This window comes from Muntiacus reevesi, chromosome 1 (assembly GCF_963930625.1).
Source record: "Muntiacus reevesi chromosome 1, mMunRee1.1, whole genome shotgun sequence".
Classification (NCBI taxonomy): Eukaryota; Metazoa; Chordata; class Mammalia; order Artiodactyla; family Cervidae; genus Muntiacus; species Muntiacus reevesi.
In genome coordinates, this window is record NC_089249.1 from 177433705 (window position 1) to 177455829 (window position 22125).

At 56.5% G+C, this 22125-nt stretch overlaps 2 protein-coding genes across 2 annotated transcripts; both read right to left on the reverse strand.

Annotated features, from left to right (window-relative positions):
• Positions 1-6459: 6459 nt before the first annotated feature.
• On the reverse strand, positions 6460-11055 carry COPS9 (COP9 signalosome subunit 9). The gene is made up of 3 exons (XM_065931048.1): positions 10912-11055; positions 9012-9084; positions 6460-6736 (listed from the first exon to the last, which is right to left on the reverse strand). Exons 1-3 carry the CDS (start codon positions 10972-10974, stop codon positions 6699-6701), a joined length of 174 nt encoding a protein of 57 aa, XP_065787120.1. The 5' UTR covers positions 10975-11055; the 3' UTR covers positions 6460-6698.
• A 5669-nt stretch (positions 11056-16724) lies between these two features.
• Positions 16725-17596, reverse strand: OTOS (otospiralin). The gene is made up of 3 exons (XM_065931060.1): positions 17539-17596; positions 17423-17449; positions 16725-16909 (listed from the first exon to the last, which is right to left on the reverse strand). Exons 1-3 carry the CDS (start codon positions 17594-17596, stop codon positions 16725-16727), a joined length of 270 nt encoding a protein of 89 aa, XP_065787132.1.
• Positions 17597-22125: the final 4529 nt, after the last annotated feature.

The following is a 22125-nucleotide window of genomic DNA, read 5'->3' on the forward strand; positions in this document are numbered from 1 at the left end:
GCGACTTTCACTCACTCACACTCACGTGTAAAACAGATAGCTAGTAGGAGCCTGCAATAAAGTACTGGCAGCCCGGCTCAGTGCTCTTGTGTTGACATAGAGGAGTGGGATGGGGCAGGGAGGAAGCAAGGTCCAAGAGGGAGGAGACACGTGTATACATAAAGATGATTTACTTCACTATATACTAGAAATTAACGCAACATTGTAAAGCAACTTTATTCCAATAAAAAAGTAAAAAGAAAAGGATAATGAAATAATACTAAGACAACTCTATGCCCAATAATTTGACAACTTAGATGACATGAACTAATTTCTTGAAAGACACAATCTGCCAAAATTCACACGAGAAGAAACTGACAATCTTGTTATGGCTGTATCTTTTCAAGAAACTGAAGACAGTAATGAATAGCCTTCCAAAACAGAAAGCACTAAACCCAGATGGGAAAACGGGTGGGTCCTACCAGACACTTAAGAAAGAAATTATGCCAGTTCTATACCATTTCTTTCAGAGGACAGAAGCAGAGGGAATAATTCCCAGCTCATTCTACGAGGCCACTGTTCGCCTAATACCAAAACCAGACGCAGACATCACATATGAATGGGGGGCAAATTTCAGGGTCTAACACAAAGAGCTTTTAAAAAAGAAAAAATAATAATACCTACCTTATCGAGTGGCTATAGAGTAAGTGATAAAATGAGGTAAAGATCTGAGCAGGGAGCCCCACCACCACCCACAGTAAAGAATAGCCAACCCCAATCCATGCTCACAGCTTGCTCTGCAAGGCGGGCGTGTTGACTACACACTTTAGGACTATTAACCACGATGCATGAAGAACACAGCTCACACTGCAGTGAAGTCATCTAGGCATGGAGGCGGGACAGGGCAGGGATGGGGGGCACTTGATCAATTAACGCGTTAGTTTTCACTCTAGTCAGTGGGAAAGAAACGTTGCTCCGTCACCTCCCTGAGCATCGAGCATCGGTTCAGATGCTCAGACACCATGTGGACATCTCCATGTGTAAATCTTCCCTTCCCGTCTCTTGCCCACATTTGCTTAGGTTATCTGGGTTTTACTGTTGGTCTGCAGGAGCTCTTCATATATTTGAACGAGCTCTTTGTTAGGAAATGCACTGCAATGCTCCCGCATCTACAGCTTGACTGTTCACTTTGTCTTGAGCTGGGTGTCTTTATAAAGCCGTTATTTGTGTAGATGAGAAACACGGAGGCAGGTGCATTAACCAGTTCCCCCAGCTCCCATGTCTTAGAGGGCAGAACCAGGGCCCCTTCCTGAATGTCTGAAGTAGGGACTCTCCACGGCTCTGGGGTGAAGCCCACTCTGCCCCACTTGGAGGGCCAGCCCGGGGAGGGCCCGTCACCTCCATGAGCCTCAGTGTATTTACCGGCAACTGAACACATGACCTTCCTCTCTGGAACATTCAGAGGACTTGGTGGAATATAAATGCTGTGCTCAAAGCTGGCTCTCAATGAAAGGCATCCTTGGGGCATTATTATGATCATCAGCAAGACACTAAGTAAAGAAAAAAATCCAGCCAACTGTTTCAAATGTCCTTTCATGGCAGGTTGGTGGTTTTCCTGTCTCAGCAAGGACTCCAGCAGGTTCCTTCAACATTTACTTAACTGCTCTGGACACAGCTGGAGACAGAACTGAGCCCTCCAAGTGACAGGATAAATTAAGTCTCAGCAAAATAAAAGCTAAAGTTGAGTAAAAGGAAATTTTAAAAAAATAAAAATAAAAAAAACAAGCAAAACCAACAGCACTGGCCAAGGGCTGCTGGCTGGAGCCATCTCCTGGGTCCCCACACAGGCCCCTTCATACAGGAAGCCCCCACCTGCCTGCTGACCCCAAGTGCCCTTGAGGGGTACAGAATCGGCTCTGTGCTGCCAGGACGCAAGCCAGTCCTCAGCGGAGCAGAAGACACTGCGGTGCACGGCAGACTCCAGCGAACACACTCCCCCACAAACCCGGACAAACCCCACCCCACTCGCGTGGCCCAGCCAGGCCCCAGCGCTGTTTCTCTCTAGGGTCCAGGCCCAGGGATCCAGCCAAGAAAGCAGACCCTCCCTAACAGCTGCTGGTCCTTGACGACGAAGGCCAGACCTTCCTGCTCCGCTTCAGCTGCAGACCGGGAACCAGCTTGGGGCAGACACAGGAGACGGGAGGAAAAGCCTTCCAAGCACGGCCCTCCACCCAGAGCCCCTCATGGCTCGGGGCCCCCTCTCCCGCCCTGCTGGCCACCTGCTCTCCCACCTCGAGGCCCTGCACACACCGGGGCTGCTCTCCTGACCTCTCCTAAGGCCTCTTCTCCCACTCACCTCTAGGTCTGGGTTCCCCACAAGGGCCTCCTCCAGAGAGGAGCTGGCCCCTGACTGCCTGACCTCACACCTACCCCCAAACCCCACCTGCCCCACAACCCCCCACCTGCCCCCACACCTGTCCCCCCGCCACCTGTACACTGTGTTTTCACGGGCTCTTCGTTCACTGTCCTTCCCCTCAGGGCTGGGAGCTCCATCATTTCTGGAACATTCACACACGCACATATGATCATATACACACACACACACGTGTGTCATCACAGCCTGTGGGCCAAGCTGGGTGCAGAGGAGGAGGTGTCCCTACACACATGCATTTGTTGTTGCTCAGTCACTAAGTCGTATCTGACTCTTTTGCGACCCCATGGACCATAGCCCACCAGGCCCCCCATCCATGGGATTCTCCAGGCAAGAGAACTGGAGTGGGCTGCCATTCCCGTCTCCAGGGGATCTTTCAAGCCCACGTCTCTTGCATTGGCAGGTGGATTCTTTACCCCTGAGCCAGCAGGGAAGTCCCCTGCACACATGCATGGCAGTGTTAGTTGCTCAGTCATGTCTCTTTGTGACACCGTGGACTGTAGCCTCTGTCCATGGGATTCTCCAGGCAAGAACCATGGAGTGGGTTGCCATTCCCTTCTCCAGGGAATCTTCCTGACCCTGAGATCAAACCCTGGTCCCCTGTACTACAGGCAGATTTTTTACCGTCTGAGCCACAAGGACGCCCTGCACACATGCATACTCACCCTGAAAACACCTTTACATACCCAATGAAAGGCAAGTCCTGTACATCAGTTCAGTTCAGTCACTCAGTTGTGTCTGACTCTTTGTGACCCCATGAACCGCAGCACACCAGGCCTCGCTATCCATCACAAGCTCCTGGAGTTCACCCAAACTCATGTCCATCGAGTCGGTGATGCCATCCAACCATCTCATGCTCTGTCATCCCCTTCTCCTCCCGCCTTCAATCTTTCCCAGCATCAGGCAGGGTCTCCTCAAATGAGTCAGCTCTTCACATCAGGTGGCCAAAGTATTGGAGTTTCAGCTTCAACATCAGTCCTTCCAGTGAACACCCAGGACTGATCTCCTTTAGGATGGACCAGTTGGATCTCCTTGCAGTCCAAGGGACTCTCAAGTCTTCTCCAACATCACAGTTCAAAAGCATCAATTCTTCTGCACTCAGCTTTCTTTATAGTCCAACTCTCACATCCATTCATGACTACTGGAAAAACCATAGCTTTGACTAGACAGACCTTTGTTGGCAAACTAACGTCTCTGATTTTTTTTTTCATTTATTTTTATTAGTTCAACGCTAATTACTTTACAATATTCCAAGACGGAAAAGAGACACAGATGTATAGAACAGACTTTTGGACTCTATGGAAGGTGAGGGAGGGATGATCTAAGAGAATAGCATTGAAACATGTATATTATCAAGTGTGAAACAGATAGCCAGTCCAGGTTGGATGCATGAGACAAGTGCTCAGGGCCGGTGCACTGGGATGACCCAGAGGGATGGGATGGGGAGGGAGGTGGGAGGGGGGTTCAGGATGGGGAACACATGTACACCCATGGCTGATTCATGTCAATGTATGATCTCTGATTTTTAATATGCTGTCTAGGTTGGTCATAACTTTCCTTCCAAGGAGTAAGCGTCTTTTAATTTCACGGCTGCAGTCACCATCTGCAGTGATTTTGAAGCCCGGAAAACAGTCTGTACCTCAGATGAACAAGCATAAACATGCCAGGTAACAGCCCCGCTCCTGCTTCTCAGCTCCCCACCCACAGGGACCTGTGTAATCCCCTCCAAGTCCAAGGCCACTCTGTAGGGGACGCAGGGCTCCCCGAGGTGTGCCTGCACCATCACTTCCTCATCCGTGATCACTCATTCTGTTTCCATATTGTTTCCCAGAGGAAAAACGCTAGAATCAACATCATGTCTAGGTTCTGCCAGGTCTCCAGTCTTCATCACCGTCACTGCGTCTCTTCCAAAGAGACCACGACACCCCAGAGTCCCACCCCACTCCCACCAGCATGGGCATCCTCACTCAAAGCCTTTGCCCTCCAGCAGGCAAAGTGGCGTCCTGCTGGCTTAATGGACGTTTCGCCGACTTCCTGTGACCCTGAGCACCTCTAAGTGACCCGGCCGCCTGAGTTGGTTCTGTGAACTGGCATCTCGGTGGGCATCGGTCTCCAGCACGCGCCTCCTTCATGCCAGTCTGTAAAAGTTCTCTGCTTCAGCAAATGTTAACAGTTCAGCCCTTGGGGACCCAGGTTTCCTGTCTTCCTTCCTAAACTGCTGAGTGTCTCCTGGCTTCGTTTTTGGTCTCAGTGAGAGAACGCAGTCCTTGACCAAGGGCTGGCACCCCTCTGCCCCCCAAACGCTGGGTGACCTGGGGCAGGTTAAGTGTGCGACAAGAAGACAGCGTTTCCAAGGACAGGAACTCAAGGGGCAGGAGCCCTGGCCGCTGGCCTCTTGAGGGACAAAGGGGCTTTTCATTCCAGCACCTTTTTCTCATTTTGACATCAAGCAGAACTCACAGCAGTCAATTTTCTGTCAATAATGCTGCTTCCTGACAGTGTCACTTGCTTTGGAAATGTCCCTAACCCAGCTGCTTGCCTGTGTGGCGGTCAGCTTCCTCTCCCAGCGGTCTCCTGAGCCCTGATAAAGCGCGTAAGCCTCCTTCCACTCAAACAAGCGGCTGGGGCAGATGCTGAGGGACAAATGGTTTCCCTCTACCCAGGAAGACCAAAAACTCCAAGGGCAGGGAGAGCAGATGTTTCCTCCAAAGGCCTCCACTAGTCTTCACAGCTCAGAGCATCGAAACAGCTCTTTCTCCAACTTCCTCCCCAAACCCAAATTCCCAAGAGCCCAACCCCAATAACCCACGTGCTTGTTCACGTTTCTGACAGGCTCTCTGCATTAGGAGCTCTCACTTCCAAAAACCTGCAATTCAACATGGATCCAGACACCCCACCTTAGCAGACAATACTCTCCAAGTCAGTCCCTGCCATGGCCACGAGCGAGGGTCCTCCTCCAAGCACCTCCCCTCGTCCGAAAGGGCCTTCCCAATCCTGAGGTCTGAATGGGCACGGCCATCTCGGCTTACAGACTGAAGCGCAGCCACTGCTGACAGCCAAACACCAGTCCTTCCCCAAAGAGCCTTCCAGGCCTGCTCCAAGGAGCCCCCTGAGGAAGCCCAACTGCCCGGTACGCGACCTCAAGAACAGGCCCCAAGACGCCTCTCCCTGGAGTCGGGCTGTGTGGCTCCTGCTGGAGGCCCTGCCGTTGAGTCTGACGTGGAAGCAGCATCGGGTCCCAGGGCGGGGCCTCCCGTGATGGGCCCCTAGGCCCTCCTAACCTGGCCTTTCCCAGGATGCTGCCCTCGTGTTGGCCCCCTGAGCTGCTCTGGACAACTGGTCTCCCTCCTGGGGGCTGAGCTCCATCTGGAGGGGCATGCGAAGAGCAGAAGCCTGCACGGCACTCACGAGATGATACTTTGCTCTTTTAAAATCTTACCTGTTTCTCAGTAAAAATGGCTCTTTCATAGCCAGGCCATCAAGCTGCTCCGTCTGGTGGTTCTCACAGCGAGAGGGAACAGCCTGACCCATCTAAGTGGTTCTGCTCTGCTCAGAGCTGTAGGAACCACCAAGTCATGTGCCCGGGGTCATTCCTGATCAAAGATACATTGCTCAAGACTGATGTGAGATCCGAGTGTTCACAGCCATCATCAACTGCTGAGCTGGACCAGTAAGAAGCTGCCCCCAGAGACGCTAGGCTCTCCTCTGAAAAGGACCAAGGCACACATTTCTCAGGTGGGCGGCGTCTCCTTCAGTCATTACCAAGCTACCTGTTTCCTGAAGCCTCGGGTCTGGGGGCAGCACTGCTCTGACGTCAGAGCCAGAGAACACGAGGCCCACGGGGGTAGGACACGGGGCAGGAGCAGGTCTCACACTAGCACCACCTCAGCAACTGTGAGCTGTCAGAGTCACTCAAGGTCACAGTGCAAAAAGCGCACTGTGTTTCTATGTGGAGACCTGTTTCTCTCAGCATGCAACACACACAGGGGCATACATACGCACGGGATGTCCAGGGATCGCAACATTCACTCAAAATGCAAGCAGCAAAGTTACCCTGCAAGTAGTAACATCACTTTATTTTAACTGAAGTTAAGGACAAAAGCTGGCCACATTCAGAGTTTACAGGCCTCCTCCAGATGGTTAAAACCTTCTTCTCTTTCTTGGCTAATCATCTCCTAAATTCTAGCGATTCCCACAAATTCTCTGGAACCACTTGAAACTGTCCTTTAAGGAGACCCACCACACCACCACGTGGCGAAGCTTCACCAAATGCACCGCTGGACACACCTCACTGGATATCATCATCGTCAAAGAGATCTTCAAAATCTACAAAATGAACAAAACCAAAAATTGATGATCACACAAGGTCAGTAACTGAGGACATAACATAAAAGGGTTATGCAGTCATTCAACCAGAGAGAAAACAGAAGACAATCTGATCAACGACTTCCCCTTGACGGGCTCTCAGCTTCGCCCAACTGGGGCTGAAGCAGCCTAAGAGGACAGTGGTCCAGCGGGCACCTTCAGTCTGCTTCCAATCAGACGACGACCTCGAGGAACACATGCAGCAGGCTCTGGACCCTGCGGGCGACCCTCACAGGACCATGAGGGCAGCGCCCGCACCTGTGAGCACGGCCAGGGCCCCCCTCGTGTGGACGCTGTGTGGAGGTGAAGGGGCAGCTGGCAGAAGCCCCCGGAGGCTCGCAGCCTGAGAGAGGAAACACAGGAGGGCCAGGAGGAAGGTGGTGGAGGGAGGGAGCGCTGTGAGAACTCAGAGCCCGTGAGGCTCCCGTTAAGAGTCGGACCTATAGTTAGCTTGAAAATCACAGCCCAAGCCCACTCCCACTGGAAGGGTGCACTGTGTCTGCAAGGGGTAAAACCTAGTTCAGGGTTACCGTGTCCTCCCGTGTCCTTCTGCGTAAATCTTCTGAATTTCCCCCACGGGCATGTGTTACCTTCACAGTGAAGGGGAGAACACTAAAATCCCGCTCACATGTACCACGCACTGCGGAGGTGCAGAGTAAACGAACCACAAAGAGGGCCACCAGACTCCACACGGCTGCTTCCGGGGACGTGCAGGGGCCCTCCCCCACCCGTCCCCCCAGCACTCGCCTCCTCTAGGGGCCTGGCCTGGCCTGGGGTCCTGCAGCCTGGACCGTGCAGATGCTGCCTCCTGAGACCCGCCCTGGAGGCATTATGCCTGCCCATCAAGCTCCCGTCCTAGAGCTGTCCCGGCCCGCCCCCTCTCAGGCGCTGCCGTTTTCTAAGACGTGAGTGAGGACAGCAGGCCCGCTTCAGGGCTAGAACCCACTGCCTAGGGGACAAGAGACCATCAAAACCGTCTGTTCGGGGAGTGAAAGGGGTTCAGGACAAGCCCCTCCACACACCACTGGGCTTCCTGGCAGGGAAGCGCCCCCCGCACACCGGGGCCATCACAACCGGCCGGGCGGCACGCCCGAGCTCCTTCCCTTTTCTGCCAGAATCGGCCTCTGGGGGAGAAAGGCCCTCAACCGCCCCTGTGCTCATCAGGCAGGGCGGCCTGGGTCCCTCCCGCAGAAGCTTCTGTCAGAACTGAAGGGCTGCTGCTGAGGACCCGTGAACGTGAACCCTAGATACAGCCAGCTGCCTCCAAGCCCCCAGGCTGGCAGGAGGAGGGGGGCTGGGTCATGCCGGGTTGGCAAGCACACACCCATGCCCGGGTGAGGCTCACGGGCGGCTCCGGAGAACGCTCAGACCGCTGCACCCCGTGCCCCCCACACCCGCTCCCTTAGAAAACTCAAATGCTACTTAGTTCTGGGGGCCCAAATGTTACCTCCTGTCCTCAGGAAGCAGCCTGGCTTCTCTGTTAAGCCAACGGGGGCCTGAACAGAACAGAGAAAATGGGCTCAGGCGTGAGAGCGGTCTGGGGCCAGCAAAACCCAACAGGGCAAGATAACATCCTAGCTGCCACTGACCAGTGACCAAAGTCCTTTGCAGTGACAGGCACCCTGCATGAAAGAAGGATGACGACAGAGAAAACAGCACTGAACTCTCCTGAGAGAGCAGTCTTGTGTTTCTACTTAAGATTTAACCCTCAGTAAGGATTAACAAATCTGTAGGAAAAACGCCCTAAGAAATCGGAAGGCAGCAAGAGAAATATCCCCTCAAACGTGGACAAAGACTTCCTATAAAGTTCTTTTTTCACTGTTATTTCGTAAAACTCCACCCACGTTCCTCAAACGAGCACTGAACTCGAACATGAACAGCTGCTGGTCTCAGAGAAGAGGCAGGGGGAGCAGGAGAGTGGCTGTCACTCTGCACAGGCACCCAGGACGAGCACCCAGGCAAATGGACAGGAGCACAATCGTCAGGGGTGCGGAGAGAGCCCGGCGGGCGGACGTCGCCCCAGTCTCAGGCTCAGACTCCACACTTGGCACTTGGGACGGGAGCGCCTCTCCCTCCTGAAAACCAGAGCTGCCCATTTCCCACAGCTGCACCACAGTCCAAGAACGACAGAGGACCTGGCCACGACCCACGTCACTCACCTCGCGAAGCCGCTCCACCCCATAACCTGCAGAAGAAACACAGGCTGAAACTGGTAGGCCAATCCCGGCATCCTTACCATTGAAAAAGTCTGCGTGAACTGCCTTTTCATTGGCTGCCAAGTCCATCAAGAGCCCAGTGCTGCCTCCTGCCTAGGGGGGAAGGAAAGGTTATGTCAGCGGGGTTTTCAGAGAGAATGAAGGATAAGTGCCTCACGGGCTCCACACCACTGCTGGGCAGAAAATGTCCAGGTCAGGAACCAAGTCCAGTCCAGGGAAGGAAGTGGCTGGAGCAGGGGTGAGGGAGGCAGCATTTGGAGGAATGACAGAAAGGTCCCTCGGGTCTTGGGTTCCTAGGCTCGTCCGTGCCGTTTACAGAGACTCCTGCCTGGATGGCAGCTCTCCTGCACACACCACGGGTGGGGGCTGCTGTCCCCACTGGCCTGGCCACAGAGGCGCCAACTGAGCCCAGCGATCCCGCTGCTCTCAATGCCCCCTGCTTCTTCCGAGAAGTAAGCCGTTTCCCCTGAGAAACTGACCTGCTCACCTGGGGTTCTTCTGGTGGGGGTGTCATCACGGGCCACCCCTCAACGCGGGCAGTAAAACAAGGTCAGGATCAAAGCTGGGCGGCGTCCTGAGGACTCTTGAGTCTCTCAGGTCATAAGGGGACGCCAGAGCAGAGGCCTCTGGGGGCGGCACCCTGGCCAGTCGGACACCCCCCAGGCTGTCTGTCCACCTCTTCTGGCTCAGACAGCTGAGCACCTCCTGAGTCCCCCATGGCGCGGCAGGCGGCTGCTCTCAGCAACCAGGGTTCTCACAGGCCTACTCCTCTCCTCAGTGAGCTAGCACCCCCCGCCACCCTGCACCCCACTGGAAGCACTGCAGTGACGTCGTCCCTGGAGGCCTGGCCTTCATTCAGAACCTCTTCCGGTCTCCTGTTCCTCGGTTCAAACCACCCCACTCTCTGCCCATCTGCGGAGCCAATCACCCCCACAGGAGAGGCTTCCAGGGACCCCACACCTGCCTAAGGCAGCGCCTGGAGTGAGGGCTGAGAAGCAGGGTGAATGCAGGGGCGACAGCCTCCGGGAGTGGGGTATGGAGAGCCCGCCCACCCCAGGACAGCGGGAAGCAATTCAAGATCTGCTGCCCCGGGCCGTGCCCCGACCTCCCCCCATCTCCCGGCTCCATCCCCTGCGCTCTCTCTCAGGCGCCTAAAGGCCTGGCCCGCACGTTAAATCAGATGACCTTGCCTTCCCTTAGACGCCCTCCCCGTCCCCATCCCACCCAGCACGGCCTCCGGCATCTGGCTGCAGTCAGCTGCACTCCTAAGGCTTTGCTGGGCCACCCCTACGCCCCGGGAGGGCTTCTATCAACCTGCACCGCCAACCTCCCCATACACTTGGGGCTGGCAATGACTCTCTCTGTGGCTATCTCCAGGAGCACGCAGGCTGGGGCTGTCCCCCCGCCCCGGGCTGTTAAGAAAGAGAAACGGAGGCCCTGACCCTGGGGAGGTGGCCTGACACCTGGAGACCACGGAACACCGGCACCACAGGAACCTCCTGTAACACACAGGAGCGGTGGAGGCAGAAACGCTGGACCGGGCACCGCGCTGCGCACGGCCCCCACAAACGGCCCTCTCCGCGCTCCCCGGCGGGCGCCCGCTTCCCTCCCGGGCCCCGACGTCAGCTGGGCCCTCGCCTCCCCGCCTCCCAGACCGCGGCTCGCCCCCGCCGCCCAGCAGCACGTCCTCCACAGCGGGGCCCACACCCAGGGGTGCCCTCCAGGCGGCGGGCACCGACGCTCACCTCAGCCCCGGCCGCCGCCCGTAGGCTTCCCAGGGGCCCAGCGCTAAGGCAGGCACCGTGGGAAGGGCGAGCGCTGGGCCCTGCAGGCCGCTGCCTTCTCTCGGCCCGGCCCCGAGGCGCGCCCGAGAGCCGGCCGTGGAGCCGCTCCCGCCCGGCCCGGCGCGGCCCGCCTCACCTCGTCCAGGTCCACATACGGCCCGGCGCCCTCGGGAAACATCTCGTCCACGGCCGGCTTCATCTTCTCACGCAGCCCCGGCGTCCCCGGCTCACTTCCGGCCCGCTGACTGCCTCTTCCGGTGCGTGCCCCATCGTGGCAAGTCTAGACGCTGGAGGGCGGCCGACTCAATGGTTCCCCCTCCTCAACACCAACACCACCATTTGGCGAGTCTAGACTCCGGAAGACCTTCAACTCTATGGTCCCCTCCTGCCTTCGTCTTGACTAGGGCCGGTTGGGGGACAGTCCTGGTCTGGCCTGGGGTGGACAGGGTCTTGGCTGCCTGTCAGCACGTAAGAGAAGCTGCCTGATGAGTTCACGGTGACGCAGACAGCTTGGCCCTAATGGACTGGCACAGATAGGTGCCCAAGAAATTACCCTTTAAAAATGCGAGTGGTAAGTCGAGTGAAGGGCAATCAGAGAATGGAGAAAACGTTTGCAAACTGTGTATCTGATAAAAGGTTAATATCCAGAATGTACAGAGACCTCCTAAAATGCAGCAACAAAAAGCAAAGTGGCTCACCTCAACACTTTCTCAGCATAGGTCTCAAATAAACATTTCTCCAAAGCAGGTTTATAAATGATCAGTAAACCCGTGAAAAGATGTCGGCGTCACTGTTCATCAGCAAAATGCAAACCAAACCACAATGAGATACCACCTCACACCATCGAGATGGCTGCTATCCGCACCCCAGAAAAAAACAAGTGTTGGGGGAATGTGGGGAAATGGGAACCCTTGTGCCCTGCTGCTTGGGAGGTAAAATGGTGCAGCTGTTCTTGAAAACAGTGTGGAGGTTCCTCAAAGATTAAACAGATTTGCCAAGCATTAGCCCACCAGGCTCCTCAGTTCATGGGATTCTCCAGGCAAAAATTCTGGAGTAGGTTGCCATGCCCTCCTCCAGGGTATCTTCCCAACCTGGGGATCGAAACCAAATCTCTTACATCTCCGGTGTTGGCAGGCAGGTTCTTGACCACTAGCACCACCTGCGAAGCCAGATTTGCCATATGGTCGAGCAATTTCGCTTCTGGGCGTATATCCAGAAGAACTGAATGCAGGGTCTTGGAGAGATAGTATTTGTACATCCATGTATGTTCACAGCAACATTTATCGCAATGGTTAAAATGTGGTTCTTCACGATGGCTAAAATGTGCAAGCAACTCAAATAGGCATGAATCAACATTTGAATGATTGAGCAAAATGCGGTGCATCCATGCAATGGACTGTTATTCAGCCTTTAAAAGGAAGGAAATTCTGACTGCTTCTGCCATGCAGAACCTTGAGGACACCATGCTCCGTGAAATCACCAAGAAGCAAATATATGATTCCACTTATATAAGGTTTGTAGAGTAATCAAATAAATAGAGACAGAAAATAGGACAAGGCTACGGGAAGAGGAATTAGTGTTTATTGAGGACAGAGTTTCAGTTTGGGAAGAGGAGCTAGTCTGGAGGTGGAGGATGAGGTCTGTTGCATAACAGTGTGAATGCACTTGATGCCTTTCAAAATAGCTAAGATAATAAATCTTATGTTATCTTTATTTTGTCATAAGTTTTTTTTAAAAAGAATGTGAATGAGAAGGGAGGGCAAGAGGGAGGGGCAAGAGGGTAGGGAAGGACTGCCGGAGATGTTTGAGTGACAGGTTTAGAAGTGGGTGGGCTTGGGGGGCTGGGCTGCCAAGAGTGGGGGTGGGGGAGGGGAGGGTGGCTCCAGGGAGACAGGACCTGAACAGAGATCGAGCTGGGACTGTTGCCTGGGTTGGGCGTGGGTGGACCAGGGAGAAGGGAGAAGCAACTGGACATGTGGGTGAGCCTCTGGTGTCACTGCGACACGAGTCACCTCAAGTGCCTGAGAGAAAGTCAGACCAGGGGCGCTGGGGTCCGTGGCACCAACAGGCTCCCCTCCTGAGGTTTCAAAGTGCGGAGCCCTCATTCCTGTGGAGGGGAGAGGTCTCCAGGAGAGCTGGGCGCAGGGAAGCTAATGTTTACGGATGGGCAGAACCAGCACGGTGATGTCGCAGAGGTGGAGCAAGGACAGGGGCAGACTGGGGGACCCCCAAGGGCACGGGGGCTGGGGGTTGCTGCTGGTGATCACATCCAGCCCACGTCCTCTGAGAGTCAGGGGGCCCTATTCGTGAGTGCACCAGGACAGAGGTGTGGACGAAGAATGCGGTGTCATATCGGTAAATAAACGACATGAGGCTCTCGGGCCATCAGCCTCTGCAGCTGCCCCCAACCCTGCACCCAGAGGGGATTCCGAAGGAAGAAAGGCAGGATGCTGGCCCCAAATAGCCGAGGTGCATGTCAGAGCAATGAATTCAATAAGCCCAGATTCTCGTATCTTCCCAAACATAGAGAAGCACAAATTCACTAACTTGAGATGTCCTGTTTTCTTTAATTAGCGGTACTCTTTTTCATGTTCCAACTACCTAGTCTTCTTTGTAAGAACTCCTATATATTCTGGCTCCTCCCTTACCTCTTCAAGACAGCCCATCAAAGTGATCTGAGGCTGTCTCCCCAGCTTAAGGCGTCAGTATGTCTGCCATACTAAGATTGTGGCTTCCAGTCCCATCCTTTTGTTTACATAGACAGGGAAAAAGTGGAAGCAGTGACAGATTTTATTTTCTTGAGTTCCAAAATCACTATGAACTGTGACTGGAGCTATGATATTAAAAGATGCTTGTTCCTTGGGAGGAAAGCTATGACAAACCTAGACAGTGTTTTAAAAAGCAGAGACATCACTTATTGATAAAGGTCCATCTAGTCAAAGCTATGGTTTTTTCCAGTAGTCATGTATGGATGTGAGAGTTGGACCATAAAGAAGGCTGAACACCCAAGAATTGCTGCTTTCGAACTGTGGTGTTGAAGACGACTCTTGAGAGACCCTTAGACAGCAAGGAGATCCCACCAGTCAATCCTGAAGGAAATTGACCCTGGATATTCACTAGAAGGACTGATGCTAAAGCTGAAGTTCCAAGACTTTGGCCACCTGATGTGAAGAACCGACACATTGGATAAGACCCTAAGGCTGGAAAAGATTGAAGGCAAAAGAAGCAGGTGGCAGAGGACAAGATGGTTAGGTAACATCACTGACTTAATGGACATAAATCTGAGCAAACTCTGGGAGATAGTGAAGCACAGGGGGGCCTGGTGTGCTGCAGTCCATGGGGTTGCAAAGGGTCAGACACAACTTAGCAACTGAACAACAGCAACCTGTCTGCCAAATAAAACACAGTTCTCACCTTTTAGGTTATGCATCTTTCTCAATCAACATGGGCACCGGCTGCTGGGCACAGTGGGCATGTGGTCCCCAAGCCATCATCAACCGAGGCAGGGACGAGAAGACAGTGGCCGTGGGTGGTGCTTGTCGGTGAAGCGGGCTGTGGGGCGGGAAGTGGGGTGTCTGACTGTGGGGGAGACTAGAGGGGTGCACAGAGGAGAAATGAAGCTCTGTGTGTGCTCGGGTGAATGGGGAGGGTCACAGCCAAGTCTGAGTCCTGAGCGGGGAGTGAGCTGCTCCTGGGCCACAGGCAGGCAGGTAGGGTGTCTGCCGAGGGTGGCTTGGGGATGGGGGTTTCTTCTGAGAACAGGAGGAGGGCAGCTAGGCCTTGAAGATGTGGAATGCAGTCGTGTGTCCTAAGCAGCTGTGGGTGTGTCCGAGAGGGGACACAGCTCCAGCCAGGGCACCCCAGGACCTTCCTTTGGAGGCACATGGGGTGGGGTCCTTGGAGCAGCCTACGGGGGCATCTGGGGCCTTCACTCTCCAATGCTCAGCGTGACTGGGAGCACGAACATCCTAGTGGCATGTAAATGACCATGCACACACACGTACACATTTATGAATTAACACACAGGTCAGTGCCATGGGAAGCCTGCTGTCCAGAGGGGCAAAGGTGCCTTTTGTCTGGTGTGTTTGGTTGAGGCCCAGTTGCCACAGGTGGGCTATCACAGGAGCCAGGAATTTTTGTGTGTCTGCAGTTAACTTACCCCGGAGAAGGCAATGGCACCCCATTCCAGTACTCCTGCCTGGAGAATCCCATGGACAGAGGAGCCTGGTAGGCTGTGGTCCACGGGGTCACCAAGAGTCGGACACAACTGAGCAACTTCACTTTCACTTTTCACTTTCATGCATTGGAGAAGGAAATGGCAACCCACTCCAGTGTTCTTGCCTGGAGAATCCCAGGGACAGAGGAGCCTGTTGGGCTGCCGTCTATGGGGTCGCACAGACTCGGACACAACTGATGGGACTGAGCAGCAGCAGCAGCAGTTAACTTACAGAAACCAAACTCAAACTAGCCCAGGGGGGAAAAGAAACAAAGCATGTATTGGCTTCTCCCAAATCGACTGGCTAGGCCAACAGACTCTTTCTCTTGAGAATTTAAGCTGGGGCACGGAAGGGAAGCTGCCCGTTGACCACAGGAGGTGGAGCAGAGGGGAAGGCAAGAAGCCTTGCTGCATACCTGGAGCCAGTGGGTGGCTCCCGAGGCCGCCGCCTGGACACCACAGCCACCTCCCCCCTCACCCTTCCAGGGCCCCTCCCCACCTGGCCTGGTGTCTGTGTCAGAGGTGGGGAGGCAGCTCTCAGAGTGACCTTCCCGATTCATATGCTAAAGGGCAGACCTTGAAACTGCACAAGGATAAATTCATTTCCATCACATATTTCCACCGAACATAACGTGCAGCACATAAGTTTCACGAGACCTTACACAATTCTTATTACATGTGCTAGTTTCTGTGGTTAAATGCTAGCACAAAAACTAGTGTCTAAAGTTAAATGGGCTTCCCAGGTGGCTCAGGGGTAAACAATCTGCAGGAGGCACAGTTTCAGTCCCTGGGTCGGGAAGATCCCCTGGAGAAGGAAATGGTAACCCACTCCAGTACTCTTGCCTGGGAAATGCCATGGACCGAGGAGCCTGGCGGGCTGCAGTCCATGGGGTCGCAAAAGAGTCAGACATGACTCAGCAACTGAATAACAGCAAAAAAGCTAAATGGTAAGCACTTTCTGTTATTTTACTGTAAAAGAAAAGCTGGTTGCAGCCCACGAAACCAATTTCTTCACTGTCTGAGCAAGTGTGACCTGCAGCTCTTGCACCTGGGTGGTGGGGTCCCCGCCACAGCGCAGCGGTCCCGGGCGGGAGGACAGTCCCTGACACCCTGTCCGTGCTGTCTATGAGGCCATCCGCTCCTCGGTGCCCAGGATGGGCAGCCCACTCCCCCCACCCCCGAGTCCCTGAGCCTGCAGCGCTGGCGGTCACAGCCTGGGGGCCTTCTGCTTGCAGATCCAGTGCCCAAGCCCCTGGAGACCCTCAAAGACCAGCTGCCCCAGGGTGATCTCAGCGTGACCGGTGGTGGCTGGGCAAGGCCTCCAGTCCAGGGTGGCCACTGTAGGTCTGCTCACTGCCCAGCTTGGTGGCCAAAGGCGGGGGCCCTAGGGCAAGCCTGTCTGGACAGGATCTGGGTTCTGTCAACAAGCCAAGCAGTTGCCTGCTGTCTGTGTGCCTCAGTTTCCCCACCTGCGTCCCAGGGCCCCTCCTAGGTTCAGCATGAGGATGGGGGAGAATTGCAGCTGGTGCTCGGTGGACAGAGCATATTGTCTGAGCTCCCTGCTGGTCAAGAGGGGCCAGGCTGGTTCATCAAGCGAGAGGAAGAGGGGCTGAGCGGAGCCACTTCTCCAAAGAAAACCAAGAACGGCGGCGGGTGTGGTGCACTCGAGTCAGGAGTTTATTAAGGCCGAGGCCGCCCAGCTCCCGTGGGGCAGGGGGCCCTGGCCCGCATGCTCACTCCTCCCTGTAGGGGACGTGGAAGCCCAGGGTGGTCCCCAGGGGGAAGTGGGCGAAGAAGGTGCGGGCCATGTCCTCCAGCTGGGGGTAGGCCCCCAGGGCCTGGAAGTGCTGCACGTAGTTCCAGAAGTCAGACGTGGAGAAAGGCCAGTAGGGCATGGCTGGCAGCTCGGCGTAGGGGTCTGGAGGGAGGCACGCGGCTCAGGGGCTGGGCCAGCCCGCGGTGCCCGGGGCGCAGCGCCTGATCATCCGGGGAGCAGGCTGACTCGGCCCCGCCCCTCAGAGCCCCTGGCTGGGGGCGGAGGAGGGGAGCGGGGCCAGGGTAGTGGTGTCTGGGCTCATCGTCATGAGCACGGTGGAAACACTGTAGTGGGATGTGGGGGCATCCGAGGGGGGAACCCAGAGGAGACCCTGGCCCCCAGGCCTGGAATCTGGACGCTCTGCCCCTAGATGGGGAGTCTGAGGTGGGAGTGCCCGGTCCTGGGGGCTGCAGGGTTCCCTCCTGCGCGGTGTGTCCCCAGGGAAGAGGCTCCAGCCCCTCTCCACGTGGGGCTCGACCTCCAGCCAACCCAGGGCTTCCCCTTCAGCAGCTTGGGCCAGAGGCCGACTCCCACCAGGACCCCGTCTGCTGGGACCTAACGCCCGAGACCAGAAACAGGACCCACACCACCCGCGAGACGGGAGCGGTACGGTACCTCCCTCCTCCTGCACCGGCTTGGCCCCTGCGAGGGAGGGAGAGCAGTCACCCTGAGGCCCCCGGGCGGGACCCCACCGCCCACCGGGGCAGCACAGGATGTCAGGCGGCCCCCACCTGCCAGAGGCGTCAGCAGGAGACAGAGCGCCAGCCCGGGCAGCAGGCTGGCCGGCATCTCCCCCAGCAACCGATGTGCTCAGGTCCACCTGCGGCCGGAGGAAGCCAGACGTGTGAGACCACCCAGGCCTCAGACCCCCGCCTCCCCCGCCACCCCCGGACCCCCGCCTCCCCCCCCACGCCCGGACCCCGCTTCCCCCGCCACCTCCAGGCAGGCACCTCCCGGGAAAACAGTTCTGGTAACAAGACAAGTTCTGGGTGTTCTCATAGCAACTTCGATGTCAGTGGCCTCGTCCTTCTGGGGCTAAACCCGCGATTCAGAATCGGGTGGCCTTATCTCTCTGAACTACTTAAGGACGGACCCGGGGTCTGCCCTCCTGGTAGTTACCTTGCAGCTGCTCTTGTCCGACCCTGCAGCCCGAGGGGCGCCTGCCGCAGGCGGTCAGACTCCTCCTTATATAGGGCCGGGGCGAGACGGCACCTCTGTGAACCGTCAAACTATTTCATCCCCGCCCAGAGGACTGAAGGCGCCTGTGACCCTGGCAGACTGCCAGGAGTCCATCCACCTCTGGGAGTCTGGTCCAGAGATCAAATGGGAGAAAGTTGTCTTTGCACAGAACTAAGATTTTTTAGGACTGAATTCAACACCGTTTCCCAAAATAAACTGCTTCCTTTCTACCAGGAGAGAGACGGCCTAAGTCTGACAGGGTTGCAGGAACAGGGTGGTCACAGGGCTGCCCCAGGGACAGGCAGGCAGGACGGGACCCTTGGGGAGCCACCAGCAGCCCCTGCCCACAGGTCGCCGTTGAGCAGAGACGGCAGGAAGGGAGGGTGTCTCCAGACCAGCGCCCTCCAGCGTCCCTGCAGTGATGAAGTGTCTCCAGGCAAGACAGCTACTCAGGGGGTGACCATCACAGGTTCCCCAGGCATGGGGTACCACTCCCCAGACAGGGAGGAATGGTTGTTACCAGGTCCACACTCACTCTGCTGGCCGAGAGACAGGTGTTGAGGCAAGGAAAACAACTTTATTCCGAAAGCCAGCTGACCAAGAAGACGGCAGGTTAGCCCCTCAAAATAACCATCTTTGGGGGGTCTGGATGTCAGGTTCTTTTGTAGGTCAGAGATGGGAGGAGGTGAGAAGCAAAGTAAAAAGGCCATCAATCTTGCAAACTTCTCCTAGAATGGCAAGCCTCAGGCAGGGGATGTGTTGATTTCTTCCTTCCTGTCATCTACTGGTGGACCGGGTTCTGAACAAAGGCACTTTGGTTTACAGTCAGGCGAAGCAGCAGGATTCTCTGAGGCAGGCCGTTCTGTATAATCATAATCACAAAAGCGACGGAAAGCAAGTCAAAAATTCCCAACGTGGAGTCAGAATTGGCCTCTTCTCTGCAACGGGGTGTCTTCTGGCAAAGAAGACCTGGCAGAGTTTAGGGGTTCCGGTCCCAGCTTCACCAGAAGAGGTGGTCTGCTCAAACTTCCTGCCATGAGGCCACACTCCAGACCGGACCCTCGGTTTTGTTCTTAGAAATCCGGATTTTATTGTGCCTACAGGAGAGGAATTATCTTAGTGCAGCTGTGCTAGGGTCTTCAGCTGTGCACTCTGTGACTGTATCAGGGTCCCCAGGACCACCCCCACATTGGCCAGCCGGAGGGGGGGTGCCCAAGGACTCAGCAGAAATTCAGGACAGAGAAAGGATGCAAAACAACATCAGTGAAAGGAAGAGGCAGGCGGGGACAGGTTCGGGACCAGGCATGAGCTTCCAGAGCCCCTACTCACACACAACATGCCAAGCTCCCCCCCGCCACCAGCCAGCAGGTGCTGTCCTCCCAGGAGTCCAGTAGACACGCAGCACCCGGGGCTTTTGCTGGGGGTGGGGGTCACAGGCACCTGCGCCTGGGGAAGGTTCCAGAACCCCAGAGGAAGTACTCCGCTGGCAGGAGCCTCACTCGGCACAGACGTTTAGAGGCAGCGAAGTCCTGCCCAAGGACCCTCCCTGGAGCTCCAGCCCAGGGCCAGCTTCGAGGGCAGCCCTCCTGAGCAGGTCGGTGGCTCTCTCGAGGGGGCAGGTGGGCCTGTCTGTTAAGTCTTTTCTGCATGGCATAGTTTCCTGGTTTTTTGTCTCCTGGGCTGGAAATTTAAGCTCTGAGCTCACTGTTTTCTTTTCCCAAATTCTCCAGCACACATAGAAGCTACCAAGCCCAGTCCTTACACCACAGCCTCACTAAAGGGCAGAAGCCACCCGGTCCCCTGCACCTCGGGGTCCCCTGCACCTCCTGGTCACCGGCACCTTGGGGTCCCCTGCACCTCGGGGTCCCCTGCACCTCGGGGTCCCCTGCACCTCTTGGCCTCCTGCACCTTGGGGTCCCCTGCACCTCGGGGTCCCCTGCACCTCCTGGCCACCCGCAACTCAGGGTCCCCTGCACCTTGGGGTCCCCTGCACCTCCTGGCCTCCTGCACCTTGGGGTCCTCTGCACCTCGGGGTCCCCTGCACCTCCTGGCCTCCTGCACCTCGGGGTCCCCTGCACCTCGGGGTCCCCTGCACCTCGGGGTCCCCTGCACCTCCTGGCCACCCGCACCTCGGGGTCCCCTGCACCTTGGGGTCCCCTGCACCTCCTGGTCTCCTGCACCTCAGGGTCCCCTGCACCTCGGGGTCCCCTGCACCTCCTGGCCTCCTGCACCTCGGGGTCCCCTGCACCTCGGGGTCCCCTGCACCTCCTGGCCACCCACACCTCGGGGTCCCCTGCACCTCGGAGTCCCCTGCACCTCCTGGCCACCCGCACCTCGGGGTCTCCTGCACCTTGGGGTCCCCTGCACCTCCTGGCCTCCTGCACCTTGGGGTCCCCTGCACCTCGGGGTCCCCTGCACCTCCTGGCCTCCTGCACCTTGGGGTCCCCTGCACCTCGGGGTCCCCTGCACCTCCTGGTCACTGGCACCTCGGGGTCCCCTGCACCTCGGGGTCCCCTGCACCTCCTGGCCTCCTGCACCTCGGGGTCCCCTGCACCTCGGGGTCCCCTGCACCTCCTGGCCTCCTGCACCTTGGGGTCCCCTGCACCTTGGGGTCCCCTGCACCTCCTGGTCACCGGCACCTCGGGGTCCCCTGCACCTCGGGGTCCCCTGCACCTCCTGGCCACCCGCACCTCGGGGTCCCCTGCACCTCGGGGTCCCCTGCACCTCCTGGCCTCCTGCACCTTGGGGTCCCCTGCACCTTGGGGTCCCCTGCACCTCCTGGTCACCGGCACCTCGGGGTCCCCTGCACCTCGGGGTCCCCTGCACCTCCTGGCCACCCGCACCTCGGGGTCCCCTGCACCTCGGGGTCCCCTGAACCTCCTGGCCTCCTGCACCTCGGGGTCCCCTGCACCTCGGGGTCCCCTGCACCTCCTGGCCTCCTGCACCTTGGGGCCCCCTGCACCTCGGGGTCCCCTGCACCTCCTGGCCTCCTGCACCTTGGGGTCCCCTGCACCTCGGGGTCCCCTGCACCTTGGGGTCACCCACACCTCCCGGCCATCTGAACCTCCTGGTCACCGGCACCTCCTGCAGGCTCTTGGCTCTGGGACTTAACTTTGCACTTGGTGCTGTGGTTGACGGAGGCCCCTGACCACTGGGAACAGCAGCGTTGACATCAGACCAGAGAACCAGCTCCTGAGACCGTCCTGACCAGTCTGGTCCCCTGGGATGCTCTCCTAGCTCCACTACTCTGCCGACAGGGCCACTAGTAGCCTAATGGGATGGCGGGAGGAGTGGGGGGCAGTATGTAGGAACAGGACTTATGTAGAGTGTGTGTGTAGGGGGAAGCCAAGGAAGTGGAGTCTGGAAGGAGCGTGGGAAGCAATCTCTGTGTGGCTCTCACGTCTGTGCCTTCAAGGCCCAGCGTCTCAGTGGGCCTGGGACCCCGATGTTTGTGGGGGAGGCAGAGCTGGATGACGGGCAGGGAGCAAGGACCAGCCCGCCTGGCCGCCATCATCACCGCATGTTGTCCATCACTAATGTTGTAGTGGAAAGGAAAGAGGGGAATGAACTTTCTCCTTCCCCTTCCTAAGAACAAAGAAGATAAAGAGTACAGTGAGCAGGCCTGAGCATTCCTAGTCTTTCTGCTTCAAGGGCTCCTAATGCTGCGTGTCTGTAACTAAGTTTGCTTTTCTACCCCCTAACGCTGCAGGAGCTACAAGTCACATTTTCTCCTTAGACTCTATGCTGAATGCATCCCCTATCTGGTGTTTACCCTTACAACACACTTACCCTTGTAGTTACACATCAGAGAGACAGCGGCAGAGCCACCCCAACTGCCAGAGTCAGTTCCTGGGTGACTGGCGCCAGCTTATGACTGTCTTTGAAACAAGGAAGGAATCAAGATCCTATCCCCTTTGTTCTTATCACCGACTCCTGACCGTGAGCCCTTGACTTATACAAGCCTCTAGACTCCTCGTAGGCGGGGTGGGGAGCAGGCACAGTTCTTGAGGCATGAACCTACCGTGTCCCCCTCTCTGCTGGCTGGGAGTAAAATCACCTTTCTATTTCCTCCAAACTCTGTCTCTGTATTTCTTATTTGGCTTCAGTGAGCAGAGAAGGCCAAGATTTTGGTGGCAACA

Coding starts and splice junctions, on each gene's coding strand:
- COPS9 (XM_065931048.1), bottom strand. CDS start 10,974: ATGAAGCCGGCCGTGGACGAGATGTTTCCCGAGGGCGCCGGGCCGTAT. Junction 9,085..10,911: donor CGTATGTGGACCTGGACGAG/GTGAGGCGGGCC, acceptor CTTCCCCCCTAG/GCAGGAGGCAGCACTGGGCT. Junction 6,737..9,011: donor TCACGCAGACTTTTTCAATG/GTAAGGATGCCG, acceptor TTCATTTTGTAG/ATTTTGAAGATCTCTTTGAC.
- OTOS (XM_065931060.1), bottom strand. CDS start 17,596: ATGCCGGCCAGCCTGCTGCCCGGGCTGGCGCTCTGTCTCCTGCTGACG. Junction 17,450..17,538: donor CCTGCTGACGCCTCTGGCAG/GTGGGGGCCGCC, acceptor CCTCCCTCGCAG/GGGCCAAGCCGGTGCAGGAG. Junction 16,910..17,422: donor GCCGGTGCAGGAGGAGGGAG/GTACCGTACCGC, acceptor GCCTCCCTCCAG/ACCCCTACGCCGAGCTGCCA.